The following is a 16880-nucleotide window of genomic DNA, read 5'->3' on the forward strand; positions in this document are numbered from 1 at the left end:
GATGAAAAATACTAGTAGGAAGGACTGAAACGGGTTCGTGTTGAGGCCCAAAACTTCGAGGAGCCCGGCCCTTGGTGTTCTTATTTAACGGGCTGAAATCCAAACAAGGCCACATTATACGCTCACACTTGCACAGAGTCGGAGTTCAGATTTCGCACGAATATTGCTGGATTTCTCACAAAGATCAGCTAAGGCGAGTTTAGCTCCAAACTTTTTCTTCAAACTTTTAACTTTTTCATCACATCAAAACTTTCCTACACGAATAAACTTCTAAATTTTCCGTCACATCGTTCCAATTTCAACCAAACTTCATTTTGGCGTGAACTAAACACACCCTAAACCTTTGTGAAATTCAGGTTTTGTTTTTTTTCCCATGTCCCAGCTCAATAAGGAGTAAATTGCATCGCCGGTACACGAACTTGTCAAGTGTGTGCAATCTAGTGCACGAACATGTAAAATGGTCATTTCGGTGCATGAACTTGTCTGGTGCGGAGGAAGGCAAAAAGGACACTACATGGCTAATCTTTTTTATTTAGGGGCTGATTAGAATACTACGTAAACATATATCTGAGAAGGTTGCTATTAGACATACACCTCTTCAATAAAAAGTAGAATAAGATATAGTGATAGTAGAAAAAGATTAAAAAAAACTAAGCAAGATACAAAGTTAGAAATATATGAAATTCACCACTTCGATGATGAAGGATAAAGTAGAGACCAAATTTATAAATATTACATGCCTTATATATGTCGCACTATACGTATGCACGTCACATTCTAATCAACATCAGCTTCGTAAAATTAACGTTGTCAAGTTATTTTGGTCCTCGTCTGCACGAACTAGACAAATTTGTATACTGAAACAAACATTTTATAAGTTTGTATATTAAATTGCACCCACCTAATAAGTTTGTGTACCACCACTACAATTTACTCAAAGAAAAACTAGATTATTTTTTGGTGTCACTCAGTGGCTATCACGAGTGACGTATCTTGGATTCACTCAATATAAACTCGGCAACATCCAATCCAACATGTACACTTGTTCGGCTTCGTGAAGAGACGATCGTTGCGTCAAAGTTTTGTACATGCGGCACGGCACGGTAAGCTCAGGGCGTCACGTGGTCAGAATGGCGGGAAGCTTCAACGACCTCCTCCCCTTCACCGGCGCCGTCGTGTCCGGGAAGCACCCGTCGGCCGTCAGGTCGGCCACCTCGCCGAACTCGGACACGGTGATCGGGAACGGCAGCAGGTGCCCCAGCAGGTCCTCCATCGTGTCCCGCGTGTACGCGTCCCACGTCGCCTCCGCCGCTCGCCGCACCGCGCGCACGCACTCCGCGCTCTCCGGCTCCAGGAACACGCCGCCGCCGCCGCCGGCGTGGCCCATGAGGTGCTCGTGCCACAGCGACATCCGGAACGCGTGCACGAGCCCGCGCGCGCGGCCGCTCGGGCCGCCGTTCAGGTGCGCCGGCTGGTAGCTCCCCTGCGCGATCTCGCTGTCCCGGTTGCCGGCCAGCGACCGCTCGTTGAGGTTCGCCGAGCCGACCATGACGTACTCGTCGTCCACTGCGGAGAAGAAGACGGTGGTGAGGCGGCCGCAGAGGTGAGAGCTCCCGTGGCAGAGGTTGAAGAGAGCTTGGCTTACCGATCATGAGCTTGGCGTGCACGTAGATGGGGAACCGGCGGTTCACCTGCGCGCGCCAGTAGTCCGTGTCAACGTCCGGCGTCTCCGGCGGCGAGTACTCGCCGGGGCGCGGCGCCTCCCGGTTCCCGAGGCAGAAGAAGTTGAGGTAGTCGCAGGGGTGCGCCTGGCCGCGCAGCCCGGCGTCGTCGATGGCCTTCGTGACGATGCCGTACATCATCTCCACGGTGAGCCGGTTCCACCGGAGGATGGCCTGGACGGAGTCGCCGGCCGGCTCGCCCTCCGGCCACATCGGCGTCACGACGTACGCCGCGAACCGCTCGCCCCGCCGGATCTTGGCGGCGACCTTGAGCGCGATCTCGACGGGCACCAGGTTGAGGCAGCCGGCGTCGCGGTCCTCGGCCCACGACGCGCAGCCGCCGAGGAAGTACTGGTTCTCGACGTAGATGAACCGCCGCGCCCGGCGGATGGCCTCGACGTAGCCGGCCTGTATGCTCCGGTCGATCGTGACGTCCTTGCCGTTCGTCAGGCCCATCGCCGCCGCCGCCACCGGCTCGGCGGGGAACCCGACGACCGACGCGTCGTCGATGGACCGGAACACCTGCACGTTCCACGGCTCGTCGTCGCCGAAGCTGCCGGGGTCAGGGAGCTCCGCCTGGCTAAGGTCGAGCAGACAGCCGGCCATCTCCGGCGGCGCCTGCTTCCTCCACCGCTGCTCGAAGTTGGCGAGCACGTCCCACGCCGCGCGGCCCTCGAGCCTGCAGTGGACGTCGTGCCACGGCTCCCGCGGCCCGCCGCGCCGCAGGCCGGCGTGCTTGAAGTTGTTCTGCATGAAGTCATGGCGGTACGTGGTGTCGAGGTCCCGGAACAGCGTGTGGTTCTCGTCGTCGTACCGGCCGTCGCAGAGGTCTATCCCGCCGATGAAGCTGACGATATGGCGACGGCTGCCGTCCGCGTCGCCCGGCGAGGCGGCGGCGGCGTCGAGGGTGACCGTCTTCTGGTGGTGCGTGAACTCCGCTGCGACCTCGATGCTCTGCACCATGGTGAGCGACGCGTCGGCGTTGCGCGGGCAGAGGAAGCAGCGCACGTTGGTGCCCTCGAAGAAGCGCCGCGTCTCCTCGTCGTGTGTCCTCATGAGGCCCCCGTTGCCGAGGAAGGAGACGGACGTCTTGTCCTGCCACGGCATCACCAGCACGGCCACCCCCTCGTCGGCCTTCCGCCGCAGCAGCTCGCCCAGCGTGACGCCCTCGGCGCCGGGGACCATCCGGGACGCGTCGCGCACCAGCGTGATATCCGCGTTCACCGACCACCCGGCGACGTACACGAACCGCCGCGCGTCGCGGATGGCGACGTACATGTCCTCCCACAGGCGCGCCGGCCGGTACGCCCCCCCGCCGGCGAGGCGGACGCCCGGGTCGAACCCGCCGGACAGGTGCGAGTTCTGGTACAGCGTCACGCGGCAGCCGCTCCTCTCCGGGAAGAACGCCGGCGTGACGCCGGCGAACCCGGGGAGGCGAACGCCGGCGTCCCACCACGGGTCGGACTCCACGCCCAAGAACCGCAGCCGGACGCGGAGCTTCGGGGTGTGCGTCGCGTGGCCATGCTCACCGCCGCGGAGGTCGAGCCAGCCCTCCACGGGCTCACCCGTGGCGACGCGCGCGGCTGGCACGCGCGCGGCGCCGAGGACGCCGGCGCCGACGAGGTGCTGGCTCTTGACGGTGAACGCCACGGGCGCCGCCGGGTAGGCGCAGTGGAGGCGGAACGACTGGTTCCAGACGGGGTTGGTCGGGTGGAACTCCACCTCGCGGGTGCGCGCCACCCTCGCCGCGCCGACATCGACGTCGACGTAGATCCTGTGTGCCAGACGGTGCACGCCCAGTGACTCCTTCAAGCTCTCCGCCGCCTGTTCGCCGGCGAACCACGTGGCACCACCATTAATTACTTGACCATCACGCACAAAAACTATTCACATAACTCTTGGATGAAATTTTGGATACTCGTGGCATGCTTTTAAACTGCTAAACAGTGCATTTCGTACAGAAATTTTCCATATGAAAGTTGTTCCCTCCATCTACTTTGGATAGTCATATTTCCAAATCTGGAAAATTTATTTTTGATATGCATATTTCAATCCAACAACCTATCATCTTAATAACTTTTTCAGATTTAATGCGTGACTCTCAATTCCTCCACACAAGATTGGCTACATAGGCATCGAGAAATATAAATATTAATGAATCGCTTGTTTACGAGGAATGACTAGTAGTATATTTAAATGGATGATAAGTAGAATTACTTATCCTTGTTCTATGTGCCAAGATGAAATATGACTATCAAAAGTAGATGGAGGAAGTGTCAGATTAATCTATTTTTCAAGTTTATAATAATTAAAACTTAATTAATCACACGTTATTACCGCCTCGTTTTACGTGAAACACTTAATCTTTATTTTCATCTTTATTATCAGGAGATTCAAACACCACCAAACTTTTCCGGTTTGCTCACTGTTCGAACTGCCACTAGAATATCAGTAGATTTCAACGGACTCAAAAGGATTTATATTTAAAAACTGTGCACTTGTGCAGCATAACTGCATCAGCAATTCAGCTTGAGAGAACATTTCGGTCGGGACAAACAGATGGACCAGACTGTTAGTGGCAGTAGGTGATCTCTAGCTGAAAAAGAGAAGGGCATCCTTGACGGCCAATCCATTAGCTCATAAGCAAGAAGAAACCATGAGAGCCAAGCAAGCGAACACCACTAGGCCACGATCGAGGAGAAGGAAACCAAAAAACAAAAGAATCTAGAATGACTTGTGAGCGTGAGTGTTACGGTAATCGTACCTTGATGATCCGGCCATGGATGGCGTTGTGGAGGTCGTCGGCCTCGTACACCGTCAGTTCGAGGACGCCGTGGAGATGGTCGGCGGCGGCGCCACGAGAGCCCATGCCGTTTGGCTTCCTTCCTTCTCTGCCACCTCCTCCCGCGCCGCTGCGACAGAGAACTGCTTTTATAACGAGAGGAGTGAAAGCCTCAAAGGGAAGAAAACTAAACCTTGATTTGCTCTCGCATCATGCACCTTTTCACACCACCATTCCGCTGATTCCCTACTAATTTTTATACTTAGCCAATGCAATTAACGTTGTGCAGTACTGGTACACTGCTAATCTCTCCCTGTAATTTTGATTAGCCAATGTAATTAACATTGTACTACTGTACTAGTGTATGGCCGGCTAATCTCTCCCAACGATCCAAGATCCACACGACAATGCAGCGTGGAGGAGAGAGACATTTCCCTGAATTCCTAGGCAGCACTGCCGGCCACAAAAGCTAATTATTCTTCAGTGCCGAAATCATCAGGAGAACTTTGTTGTAGGAGTTTCAATTTGTGTGGATGGTTTGGATTGGTTAAGCAGGATCGTGAACAGGTTGAAATGGAGAGGTTAATGATGAACATGGTAGTGGTCGTCCGAGCAGGAACACAAGGCACTCAAGTTCAGGATTACCGGTAAAAAGACAAGCAAACTTAGGTTCCTATATCGATAGTGCGCCATTTGAAAGGCCAAAACTAATCCAGATAACTAGAGGATTTCCAAATCAATTAATCCACTCAAATTCAGCAGTTAGGCACATGTCATTTTGTGGCTACACAACAGTGGTACAATTTTCAAACCTTGGATTATTTTGCATCTGTTTTACCGTATTGAAGGAATACAACACACCTGGAGAATAAAAGATATATATGGCTTTATATGAAGGGTGTGTAATGTCAGTCATCATGACATGAAAAGAGTGCTGCTCGTTATACAGAAGCAATACGCATCATAACAACTTCCACATACGGATAATACCACACCAAACGAATGAACAACACTCAACAGCTTATTTAGTTCGATGCCGAACAACAAACGCATCATAACAGAGGCATCCACAATGACATGTCTCAAAGAGCATAAGCTGTTACAAATATATAAATAACAAGCTTCACAAAATGCACCAATGTTCAGTTAGAAATGCAAACCTCCTTTTAGCTAAAGGGAAAGACACCTTTGAATTTTAAGGAGAAAAGAGAGTTTGTTACCCTAGAAAATCACGATCTTAAAACAGAAAGATAACAGAGAATCACAAGAAAGCGAGATCAGCGCAACGGCATGTACAATGGTTGTTAATAGCGGACTCTTGGCGTTGTTAATTAGGAATATTCGTTGACATGAAAGAGCGAAAGATGAGAGACAAAACATCGGTGCTATGGGTAACAACAGCTCAACAACGACTCTTAGCCTATATAATATGGAAACATGGTTGCATGAGGGTGAAAAAATGGAAAGAATAGTAATAAGAAGAATATTTTTGAGTAAGATCATTTTCGTCTCAACTAATGTAAAAACATGGTCTCTAAATAATCTTGTATTTTATAAAAGACTAGAAAAATTGTCTATGCGTTGCAACGGGAAGAAAATACGAGAAAATTTAGAAAAAATCGATAAACATTTACATTATTTAATTAATTAAAATACATTGTTTTGGGAATACTTGGGTATTTCTAAGTAGGAAGGTCTAGAATTAAATTAATTTACAAGTAAAGTAAAGTATGTGTGAGAAATAAAATTACATGGTTGGGTTTAATTTTATTAAATTATCCATGATTAATTACACTCTCTAAAATTTTCTCGGAATTTTTGTAGGTCAATTGCTAATTTTAATAATACAAACACCATTTCAATATTTATTTAAATAAAAATCAAACCCTCCTTTCTATCTAGACCATTTTGATCCCATTTCCTTCCTCAGTCTGCAGCGAGCTGGCCCGCTTTCCTCCCTTCTCCTCCCCTCCGCCTCAGCCCGCAATCGCACATCCGGCCCATCAAGCAATCAAAAGTCTAATCGGACTCCCCTTGCTCCTGTCATTGTCACGTAGGGCCATCGCTACAATGTCACAGAGTCCCTCAGCTGCCTAACGCCTCTCCTTTGTAAAATTTGAATGCAACCTTGGAGATAATCCAAAATTGATTGAGGGTTTCTATCCTTATCTTCCTCTCTTCTCGTTTTTCCAATAATCGGACCAAATCTGCTTCATATCGAGCCAAGAGGACCCTAGAGTTTAGTATGTTTTGCTTGAAGAAAAAAAATCGCATAGCAGATGATGACAATGACGGACAAAAAATCATCCCGGATGCGGTTATTATTCCCTAGAAGTAAAATGAATTACTTTTAGTAGTATGGCAAGGGGGCTCAAGCCCCCTAGCCCTCTGACCAGTGGAGCTCCCTTCTTTTTTCCCTATCTTGTGATGCATTTTGCAGTTCTCTATGTTTTTATGTGAAATTGCTTTAAGCTATAATGCCTGTCTAGTATGAGAAATAATGATACAATCCTAGTATGTTTAGCCCCGAACTATCTTTTCCTAAGTTCACTATCCCTAACACACTGCAATAGTGGAAAAATTATCTTTTCCTAAATTCACTATCCCTAACTCATTGCAATAGTGAAAAACGTGGTCATAGGACAGTAACATCACATACACCCTCGTCATATCCTCAAAACATAGCAAACACTCTCTACTACCATCTACTCAAAACACAGCAAACACTCTCTACTACCATCTATTGGTGTATCCTGTATAGATGCAAAAACGTCAACAGAGGTTGTATGTCCCATACAATAGGCAGAAAGCCCCTCCTCTCTATGGCCGTTGGAGTAAATAGATTATTAGGCCATGCCTGACAGATAAGGTAAAGTAATATCGTCGAAGCTGAAGGAGCAACCCCAAAGTGTTGGTCCAATCATTACGAATAACACATAAAAAGAACATTTGTAATTTATATCACTCAATTTATTTAAAGTGTTAGTAGTATGTTCTCGGCTACTCAAATTTTAGACCGTATACCCACTGTTGGGTTGGGACACAGGGATTCCGGCCTAATCTTCGCATCATCGGATCCTCTTCCTCTTCTCGCGGACAAGATAATCCTCCTCGTTCTCTCCTCCACCTCTCCTCCATGCCGGATCAACTATGGGGACAACAGAGTCCCTTCTCTTTTGCTATCTTGCTATGTATTTTGCATTATTCACCTATGTTTTCATATGAAACTGTTTTAAACTATAATGTTTGGTCTAGGCCCCATTTGGTTAATTTGTTGAGCGAATTATCTACTTGATTATAGAGATATTTTTTTCTAAACAAAATTAACCTAACATATATCTATAAACAAGAGATTAAAATAATACGATCGAACAAAGTTTTTAAAGCATTGAGCAAATGATTCATTTTAATAATCTGATAAATAATGTAAAAAGGAACAGAGCTAGTATGCGAAAGGAAAAAGTACGAATTACCCCCTGAAGTATTGGGTGAGTACGAATTACCCCCCTAAACCTGAAAACCAGTTATTTTTCACCTTGAACTATCGATACCGGATGAAACCCCCCCTCGAGCAGCTTTATAAGCGGTTTTGGTCTATGTGGCAGTCCAGTCAGTAAGTTTTTTATTAAATAAAGGATAGGGCCCACCTGTCAGATATAATCTTCTCTCTATCTTTTTCCCTCTCACCCCCTCTCTCACTCCCGTTAGATACCGGCGGCTGCGGCTCGAGCGCCGACAGCAGCGAGCGCCGATGCCGGCGGCTGCGGCTCGCGCGCCGGCAGCAGCGGGCGCCTCCTCCGCTGCTTCGGTGGGAGTCGTCGGAAATCATATGTGGGAGCTTCGACTTGGCGGTGGCGCTGTTCAACGGCGGCGAGTTCCACGCGCGCCACGATGTCGTGGAGGAGCTCTGGTACACCACCGACGAGCCCACCCGGACGCTGCCGGCTGCTCCACGCATCCTCCAGTGCGCCGTCGGCTTCCACCACCTCTTCAACCAAGTATATTTTCATCGTCTCATTTCCACATTTAACTATGCATATTAATTATTACTCCACCAGTAAAAATTGTGATTAGACACATGATCGTGCACAAACACAGAACCACCGTGGTGCCATGATGGAGCTCGGGGAAAGCCTCTGCAAGCTCCGCAAGCTGCGTCTCGACGACACTACGAGCCCCTTCTCCCGCTTCGAGAAGGAGGTCACCGCCGCGCTCAACTTCACCTACCGCACACAGAAGGAGCTCGCGGCATGCACCGACGATCTCTACCTCACCATGGATGGCTCCGTGACCTCCCACCAGCTGCTTGGCAACTTCGCCGCTGACTAGAAGCGGGAGAAGGAGCGGGGCGAAGCAGCGGTGGCAGAGCGGGGCGGGCGGAGCGGCGGCGGCCGAAGCATGCTGGCAATAGTGGGGTGGGCGTAGAGGGAAGAGGTGAGGAGGCTAGGGAGCAGGCTGAGGAGGGAGGGAGAGGTGAGGAGGCCAGGGAGCGGGCTGAGTGGGCGCCTCCTCCTCCGCCGTCGTCGTCGTTTGAGCCACTCCCGCCGGAGTACGACAAGCCCAGCCATACTCGTTGCTGCGATGACCACCTCTGGCCCGACGACGACCGCCGTGCCCCACTACCCTTCCCCGACGCCTGCTCGCTGGGATCTGGCTAGAGACGGCGGTCGCGAGGGAGTCCGGCCTCCTCATCTCTCGGCCTTCCTATGCCCCTCGCGCACGAGCTCGTTCACGGAGAGGAGTGCCGCGCAGCGCGGCGGCGGGGGAGAGGAGAGAAGCGCCCGCCTCCTCCCTCTCGGCGCGCTTGCCGCATCCCCTCCGCGGGCGCCCTCTTCGCCGCCGCCCGCCATCGTCCCGAGCTCCATCGCCCCCTTCGTCGCCTCGTGCTCTGCCCGCCGTCATCATCGAGGTGAGGGAGGAAGAAGAGAGTGGATTTTGGAGAGAGACAGAGAGGTGAGGGGTAAAAAAGAGGGTGAGAGACTGACATGTGGGGCCCACTGATTTAAAAAGAAAATAATTGCTGACTGGACTGCCACGTAGACCAAAACCGCTTGCAAAGCTGCTTAGGGGGGTTTTTCGTCCGATATCGATAGTTGAGGGTGAAAAATGACTGGTTTTCAGGTTTAAGGGGGTAATTCGTACTCACCTAATACTTCAGGGGGGTAATTCGTACTTTTTCCTATGCGAAATAATGAGCTTATGTTGGCATAGTCCTCCCTAGTATGTTTAGCCCCTCCCGTAGGCCTCCCGTTTCTGAGTTGAGACCTTTTACAGTGTTTGCATTCCTAAAATGGCATAGATCTAACGGCTCACGATGAAAGGTACCTTATGAAAGGTATCAGAGGTAGAAAGGTACTATGGATTAAAAGGTAATTGATAACAGGGCAATTATGTTTAACAACGTATGGACGTACCGAAAGGTATGGTGTAAGTGGATTTGAAGGTACCACAAGGTACCGCGTAAGTAGTTTTTAAAGGTAACGTAAAATATGATTTACGTGGTGGGGACAAAAATTACATTCTCTTCTATTCGGTTTCCAATCTTCGGTCGTTCTGTTTGTGTCGGTTTCCAAACTTTGGTCCGATTTACGTGGTACATATCATATTCGCATGATCTTGATAATTATTTCCAGTTAGTCATTAATTTACATAGCAATTTGGTGATCCATCTTTTGATGAATGTAATCAAAGATCGAAAGGACAACAAATTGAGAAGATTTAAGAACCTAACAAGAACAAAACAAGTTCAATGAGGAAGATTTGCGAAAAAAAACTAAACCAATCGTCTGACAGATCGAGACCGTGCGGCCGCTTCTAGCTCCGGCGAACATAGGCAGTCCTGGACCACTTCCTCCGGGTCCTCTTCCTCCGCCGCCCCTCCCTCCAACCACCGCCTCCGGCCACAAGTCCACCGCTGGCCCTCAATTCTCCACCTTTCAACTTATCGAAGAACACATAAACCTTACGTACGAACAGAACGTATCTAAGAACGATGCAACGCAACAGGCTACAAGCTAATTCCTTCGATACCTTCTCATACCTTTTCATATGTGTAAAAGACACATTTGTCATTCTAATATCATCATATTTACATTAATGCCACCTATTACAATATTTTCTTTCCATACCTTGCCCCTCGCAGATCAACGGCTCACGTCGCCCCACCTCCTTGTAACTCGCAAACATCGTAAAATCCCTCTTCCGAGTTAGAATACTTGATGAGGGTGTATCAAAGTACCAGTGTATTAAAATGTCAATTCCTTTAGTAGTAAAAATGCAAGTTTACATTCTAAATGTCAAACAGTTCAACACGGTAAAATATATAAATATACCATGGTGAACTTGGGTAGTTAAAAAGTCACCCCAAACATAGAGGGACAAATCATAAATATCGTGGAAAACATATAAACAAAACTAGCATAGGCAAAATTTTCATGAATCATAAGGGAGATAAAAATGTACTATATTAACATAGTATAAGGGAGAAAAATCATCATAATTTTCTTTTATGTATATACTCCTTCCATACTTATAAAGTAAGTCGTTTAGGACAGCGACACGGTTTTCAAAACACAACTTTGACTTCTTGTTTCTATAAAAATATTTATTGAAAAGTGATATATTTATACTTTTATGAAAGTATTTTTCAAGACAAATCTATACATATAATTTTTATATTTTCAAACTCAACAGCTTGAGAGTTATTTATGATTTATATTCCCAAGGTTTGACTTAAACGTTGTCCTAAACGACTTTCTTTATGAGTACAGAGGGATTACTATATAAGAGTAAAAAAGGAACATTTGGTAAACCCAAACAAATTTTGCTGAAGCAAAAGTCAAAAAAAAAAAAATGCCCCCGAAGGCCAAAACCATGGACACCAAGGAGGAAGACAAACATGACATCCGCCCCCAGCCAATCACGCAAGCACAACACAAGCACAGCTCAACTCCAGTCGCATGGGGGCACAGCCGCACAGACCACAGCCATCAACCGCGTCGAACGGATGGATGGTCATGGATATCTATGGCGGAAAAAAAAGAAGTGGCGCTCTCGCCCGCCCGCACGCACGCATCCACCCACCCACGACCAGCGCCTCGCCCCGCCCCCGCCCCCGCCCACCTCTCCGAGGCGAAGACGACGCGGCCGCGACCGCATCGGATTGGATCGGATATGGAGAGGAGGGAGGACGCGCTCCTCCTCCTCCTCGCTATCCCCATCTCCTCCTCTCCCCAACCTCTCCCCTCCCCGTGGCCTGACTGACCCCCTCCTGAATTCCTGATCCCCTCACACCACCACGCGGCCCTCGGTCTTCCCTCCTCCTCGCCCTCGCCTCCCCCGTCTGGATCTAGCCTAGCCCCCCCTCCCCTCTCGCCCTCGTCCTCCTCACGAGATGGACTACGGCGACGGGGAGGTGCGGCTGGTGAGGAGGAAGGGGAAGAAGAGGCTCGCTCCGCCTCCGCCTCCGCCTCCGGCGGCGGAGAGGGGCGAGAGGGACAGGTTGGACGAGCTCCGGCGGGACTACCGCGATGTGCTCAAGGTGAAGGGTTTGCCCCCTCTGGTTTCCCTTGCCCTTTGCGGCGCGGTTTCGCCGATGAATCTCCTTGTTCACCTCCTTGTCTGAACTACTAATTCGCTGCGGTTGCAATTTTGTATTGCATATGATATCTCCTAGTACTCTGCTCCGCTTGATTGCAGGAGTCCAGGGGTTGATTGCATAGCTGATGTCAGTGCGAAACTAGGGTTGATTGCATAGCTGATGTTAGTGTGAAACTAGGATTGATTGCATAGCTGATGTTAGTGCGAAACTAGGGCTGTCAAGAATTGGTTATGGTTGTAGCATGGGATGATGACATGGTCACATTGATACTGCATATATACACTTGCACTACATTGGACTTGAATCTGATAGCGGTTCTTGATGCAGGATAATGAGATGAAGAGGAGGAAGCTAGAGAGCATAAACAAGCGAAAGCTCGTCCTGCTTTCTGAAGTCAAGTATGACAGCACTTCCGTTTCTTTCTTGTCCCTCCATGTTCCCATCTATCTACTCAATTGATGTTAACGAAGCAAGCTATGTGAATTCTATCATAAATAGTAGTAGTAGTATTGACCCTTTTATCCTCTTCAACTAATCATGGAAACTGTTTTGTTTGTAAGGTTCTTACAAAAGAAGTTAAATTCTTTCAAGAAGAATGATTCGCAGCAAGTACGGCTGAAGAAGAAAGCTCCGCGAGTCCCATCTCATGTGGGAATCAATGATGCTTCAGCTTTTTATGGGGCGAGTACTGAAGTGCCATCTACCAGTAAAAGAACAGATTTAGATTTAAATCAAGATTCTGCAATGGTATGTAACTTTTTTTTGGAGTGTTATGGATATCTGACAAAACGTAATCTATTTCTGACAACTAACATTGTGGTTTTCTGTAACTACAGAATGATGAGCTTTCTGATTTCCCGGGGCACCATAACCATTTGGAACTTAAAAAGGCTGAACAGGCTGGAGTAGATGAAGATATTATGACTGCCGATGTCAACCTATCAGCTTGTAGGGATACCGGAAACTCTCCGGCAAGCGATGATAAGAGGAGTGTTTCATGGCAAGACCGTGTAGCGTTGAAGGTCTAGTCCTTCCATAGATGTGGCTATGAAATAACATCCTTCTCAGATGATTAACTGCACTCTGCTTATTTTTTTCTGAAATATTTTGCAGTGCTTTGTATATCACAAGAGTCTTAGTTAGACATGCCTTAATGCAAGCTCGATCTGATGATGTGATGTTATGAAATATCCACCCAGATTTTGAACTGACGCACATTGACTGCATTTGTCTGGATTGTGTTCTGCTGCATCCTTTGGAAACATGGTGACAAATCAATGTTTTTTGTTTGTTGTTACCATTTACTTCTGAAATGGCAACTGCAGCAGACTGGCATCCTGGCATTTTGACATGTATATCATATTGTAACATGTGAAATGAATTATGAATATCAAGCAAGTTGTATTGTAAGCAAAAGGAAAACATCAGCGGTAAGTCCTGAAATTAATGATTAATAATTCAATTCACATTCATACAATGCCATCGCGTAATTTAAATGACCGTTGATCATAACGCCATTGCTTCAAAACTCTCATATCTGCTGCAACATTTTATTTCTTTGCATTGAGCTTTTCCTGGTCACGATGATGAGCAAGCATTTTCTAGCTGTGTGTGCACTGCAAATTACAAACCTTAGCTAAATTACAGACCTTAGCTGAATAGCTGCAACTCCAACTGTTTAATGTGTTTCTTCCCACTAAGATGATCCGCCAGCATTCTCTGGCTGGTGCACTTCAAACTGCAAACCTCGCAAAAATACGTAGCCTTCTGTTTATCCATCGTCGCTGAGATTTTTACACTCTTGCTGCTAGAGCCATCCGAAGACATTCCTTGCAGAGTCCCCAGGTCACTCTCTTTCGCATTCCATCCAAGAGATTCTACCTTCTGCTGGTGCCTCGTGCTTCTGCGGTGATGCTCAAGCTGAGATTCAGTGTTACATTTGGCCTGGCAGAGACTGCAAACCCATTCCGAGGGTTGCTTATTAGGGTTCTTTGCAAGCTTGGGAGGATTGTTCTTCTCTTGTTTCGCAGCTTCAGGCAAGGCCTGAACTTTCAGCTGATGCCTCCTGCCCCTAAGGTGGTTCTGCAAGTCTGATTCACAGGTACAGACAGCTTGGCAAGCTCTGCAGATCCATGTCGCCTCCTCCTCCTCCTCCTTCTTCTTCTTCCTCTTCTTCTTCTCGGCGTGATGGCTCACATTGCTCGGTTGCGCCTTGGTTCCATCGTGTGATTCTGAATTCCCTGAATTCTTGTTGCTTTGTTCCAGCAGGGCTTGGGTATTTGCTTGGTGCCTCTTGCCCTTCAGGTGGGTATCGAAATGCCATTCGCCATTGCAGTGTACCTGGCAAACGCTGCAGCTCCATCTGGCAGCGTGTGCTCTCTGCCCTGCAACAGGAGAAGGCTTCGCCGTCGTTTTCACTGTCGCCGTCTTCGCCTTCAACTCCAATCCTGCCACTTTCGACTGGTGCTTCTGCCCTCCATAATGATCCCGTAGGTTGCGTTCGCTGCTTGTTTGCACCTCGCACACGGCGCAGCTCCATGTCTGTTTAATAAGCAGTTTGAGTAAACAATTACGAAAGGAAACTGCGAAATTGAAGTAAATTGGAGTATTACTTAGTCCAATAGATCAAACCGTACTAATGCCACATACATATGGTTGAGTTTGGGAGAACTACATCAACCTTACATCAACCTTACATATGGTTTAATTCTTTACCTTACAACTGAAAAGAAAATTAGCAAAGTACTGACCGAGCAAACAAGTATCTGCCTTACAAGGAGCTAACTTTCTTAACAGTATGCTGAAGTATGAACAAATTTACAAATGCAGAGAGACGCAAAATGGATGGAATATATATGATCATATCTGAATATCATAATGTGAGAAGAAGAAAAAAAGGTTAGTCAGAAGCATACAGGTACATAGGTTTCTCACCTGACTTGCCGCAGTCTTTCCAGCGGCGTGCCGGGGCTCGGTGACGGCGACGGCGAGGCATCGCGCAGAGCCATGGCGCGCTCTATCTTGGCGAGCTCGGCGACGATGATCTCCTGACGAAGACGATCATGCTGGAGCTGCGACAGCAGCGCGTCCCTCACCACCGCCAACGGGTCTCCTGCTACTGCTTGCACAAATCCATTGTTGTTGTTCATGTGTCCTTGGTGGTCAAGCACACGCAACATTGGAATTATTCCACACCTAAACTAGAACTAGCAAGGCCTAATCGCTGTCAGGTCAGGTTCCTATCTAAGATGAACAAGTTTCATTTGTTTTTATCTTAACGAAAAGATGAACAGGAAAACTCAAATCATCCCCTAAGGGGAAAAGCCATCAAAAAATTTGAAAAAATTTAGTAGGATAGATCAATATGTGATATATCACTTCACAAACATGCAAATTCAAATTCAACTTATACAAATAGAAACAAAAATAACAAATTTGACTATGAATAGCAATTCATGCTCAAATTATTATTTTTGTTTCGAATTGTATAAGTTAAATTTTAACTCGCATATTTGCGAAAAGATATATCATATATTAATCTATCTTAACAAATTTTTTAATACTTTTTGAATGCCATGCATAAAATAAGGGGATGTCTTCTTAAGAGACAAAAATCCACTTCCAGATGAACAGACAACAGTCTTTGAGAAGTCCTATTATCAGATTTGTGCTATTTGACATGTATGATGCATCTAGTTTGCAATCTAACTGTAATGAATGCAGGATGGAGAGTTCTTGACATCAAAACACGATCTGATTATCTGAACCAAAGAGATACGAAACGGATCACCCTTTCGACCACAGATCCTGTCCTAGGAAGGCTAGGTAGAGAGGGCAGAGAGAAAGAGAGCTTCGATGCGTACCGTCGGCGAAGCGGCTACCACCGGCGGTGGGAAACTCCATCGGCCGATCAGATGAGGACCGGAGCAGAGCAGCGCACCGACCGGGTCACCGGAGAAAGCGAGCTAGCAAAGCAGAGCGCAAAAAGCAAAGCGTTGGGAGATAGAGTAGTTTTTTTAGTAGAGGAATAAGTTCAGATTTACTCCCTTAACTAGTGTGAAAAGTTTCCGAATGAGAGGGAGAAAAGTGGCCCTCACATTTTTCTAATGAATGACAAATGGGTCTATATATATATATATCTTCAATTTTAATACCGCCTAAGCGCCACACCAATACTACCATATCAGTAAAACCGTCCTCCAAAACCACTGGGGAAGTCAAATTACACTGATTTTAATAGTTTGAGAGTCGAGATATCAAACGATAATATTCGATCACTAATTAAGATAGTCAAAGTGAACTTATTCCTTTTATAGGGCACTCGATGCTAACCGGGCCGCGAAACCAACCAACAATGGTGGTGAATAAGCTGTGTTCTTTTTTATGGGTTCTCAACCCATCTCTATCGTGCACGTTTTTTTCAAACTGTTAAACGGTACACGTTTTGAAAAAAAGTTTATATATGAAAGTTGCTTTAAAAAATCATATTAATTATTTTTTAAAGTTTTTTTATAGCTAGCACTTAATTAATCACGTGTTAATCTATCGTTCCATTTCTGTGTGAAGGGAAGGGGTTCCCAACCCCTAAAAAAACACAGCCTAAAAAGGCTGCTTTGTTCTCAGTTCTCACGCACACCTGCGGACCTACGTTCGCATGATGCAGGGAAACTTAGTGGGAAAGGAAATCAAGAAAGAGGGGCGAGTACTATTGGTTCAATGACTAAAAATGGAAGTAAAAAAAGAGTAATATTAGGTCCCCTTTGATTTGTAGAAAAAA

The 16880-nt window shown here is 47.2% G+C and overlaps 5 protein-coding genes across 5 annotated transcripts; 2 read left to right on the forward strand and 3 right to left on the reverse strand.

Moving 5' to 3' along the window:
* Positions 1-855: 855 nt before the first annotated feature.
* LOC4347089 (phospholipase D alpha 1) lies at positions 856-5324 on the reverse strand. The gene is made up of 4 exons (XM_066304385.1): positions 4722-5324; positions 4486-4633; positions 1646-3545; positions 856-1566 (listed from the first exon to the last, which is right to left on the reverse strand). Exons 2-4 carry the CDS (start codon positions 4588-4590, stop codon positions 1118-1120), a joined length of 2454 nt encoding a protein of 817 aa, XP_066160482.1. The 5' UTR covers positions 4591-4633; positions 4722-5324; the 3' UTR covers positions 856-1117.
* Positions 5325-8099: 2775 nt separating this feature from the next.
* LOC107277017 (uncharacterized) lies at positions 8100-8832 on the forward strand. The gene is made up of 3 exons (XM_015755704.1): positions 8100-8112; positions 8212-8501; positions 8602-8832. Exons 1-3 carry the CDS (start codon positions 8100-8102, stop codon positions 8830-8832), a joined length of 534 nt encoding a protein of 177 aa, XP_015611190.1.
* Positions 8833-11753: 2921 nt separating this feature from the next.
* Positions 11754-13314, forward strand: LOC4347090 (uncharacterized). The gene is made up of 4 exons (XM_015757163.3): positions 11754-12043; positions 12431-12501; positions 12664-12850; positions 12940-13314. Exons 1-4 carry the CDS (start codon positions 11897-11899, stop codon positions 13129-13131), a joined length of 597 nt encoding a protein of 198 aa, XP_015612649.1. The 5' UTR covers positions 11754-11896; the 3' UTR covers positions 13132-13314.
* On the reverse strand, positions 13156-16092 carry LOC9269623 (uncharacterized). The gene is made up of 3 exons (XM_015757165.3): positions 15967-16092; positions 15038-15221; positions 13156-14644 (listed from the first exon to the last, which is right to left on the reverse strand). Exons 1-3 carry the CDS (start codon positions 16004-16006, stop codon positions 14539-14541), a joined length of 330 nt encoding a protein of 109 aa, XP_015612651.1. The 5' UTR covers positions 16007-16092; the 3' UTR covers positions 13156-14538.
* Positions 13754-14465, reverse strand: LOC136351713 (UBP1-associated proteins 1C-like). Its single transcript, XM_066303980.1, has 2 exons — positions 14444-14465; positions 13754-14343 (listed from the first exon to the last, which is right to left on the reverse strand). Exons 1-2 carry the CDS (start codon positions 14463-14465, stop codon positions 13754-13756), a joined length of 612 nt encoding a protein of 203 aa, XP_066160077.1.
* Positions 16093-16880: the final 788 nt, after the last annotated feature.

Source organism: Oryza sativa, chromosome 9 (genome assembly GCF_034140825.1).
Source record: "Oryza sativa Japonica Group chromosome 9, ASM3414082v1".
In the NCBI taxonomy this organism is placed as follows: domain Eukaryota; kingdom Viridiplantae; phylum Streptophyta; class Magnoliopsida; order Poales; family Poaceae; genus Oryza; species Oryza sativa.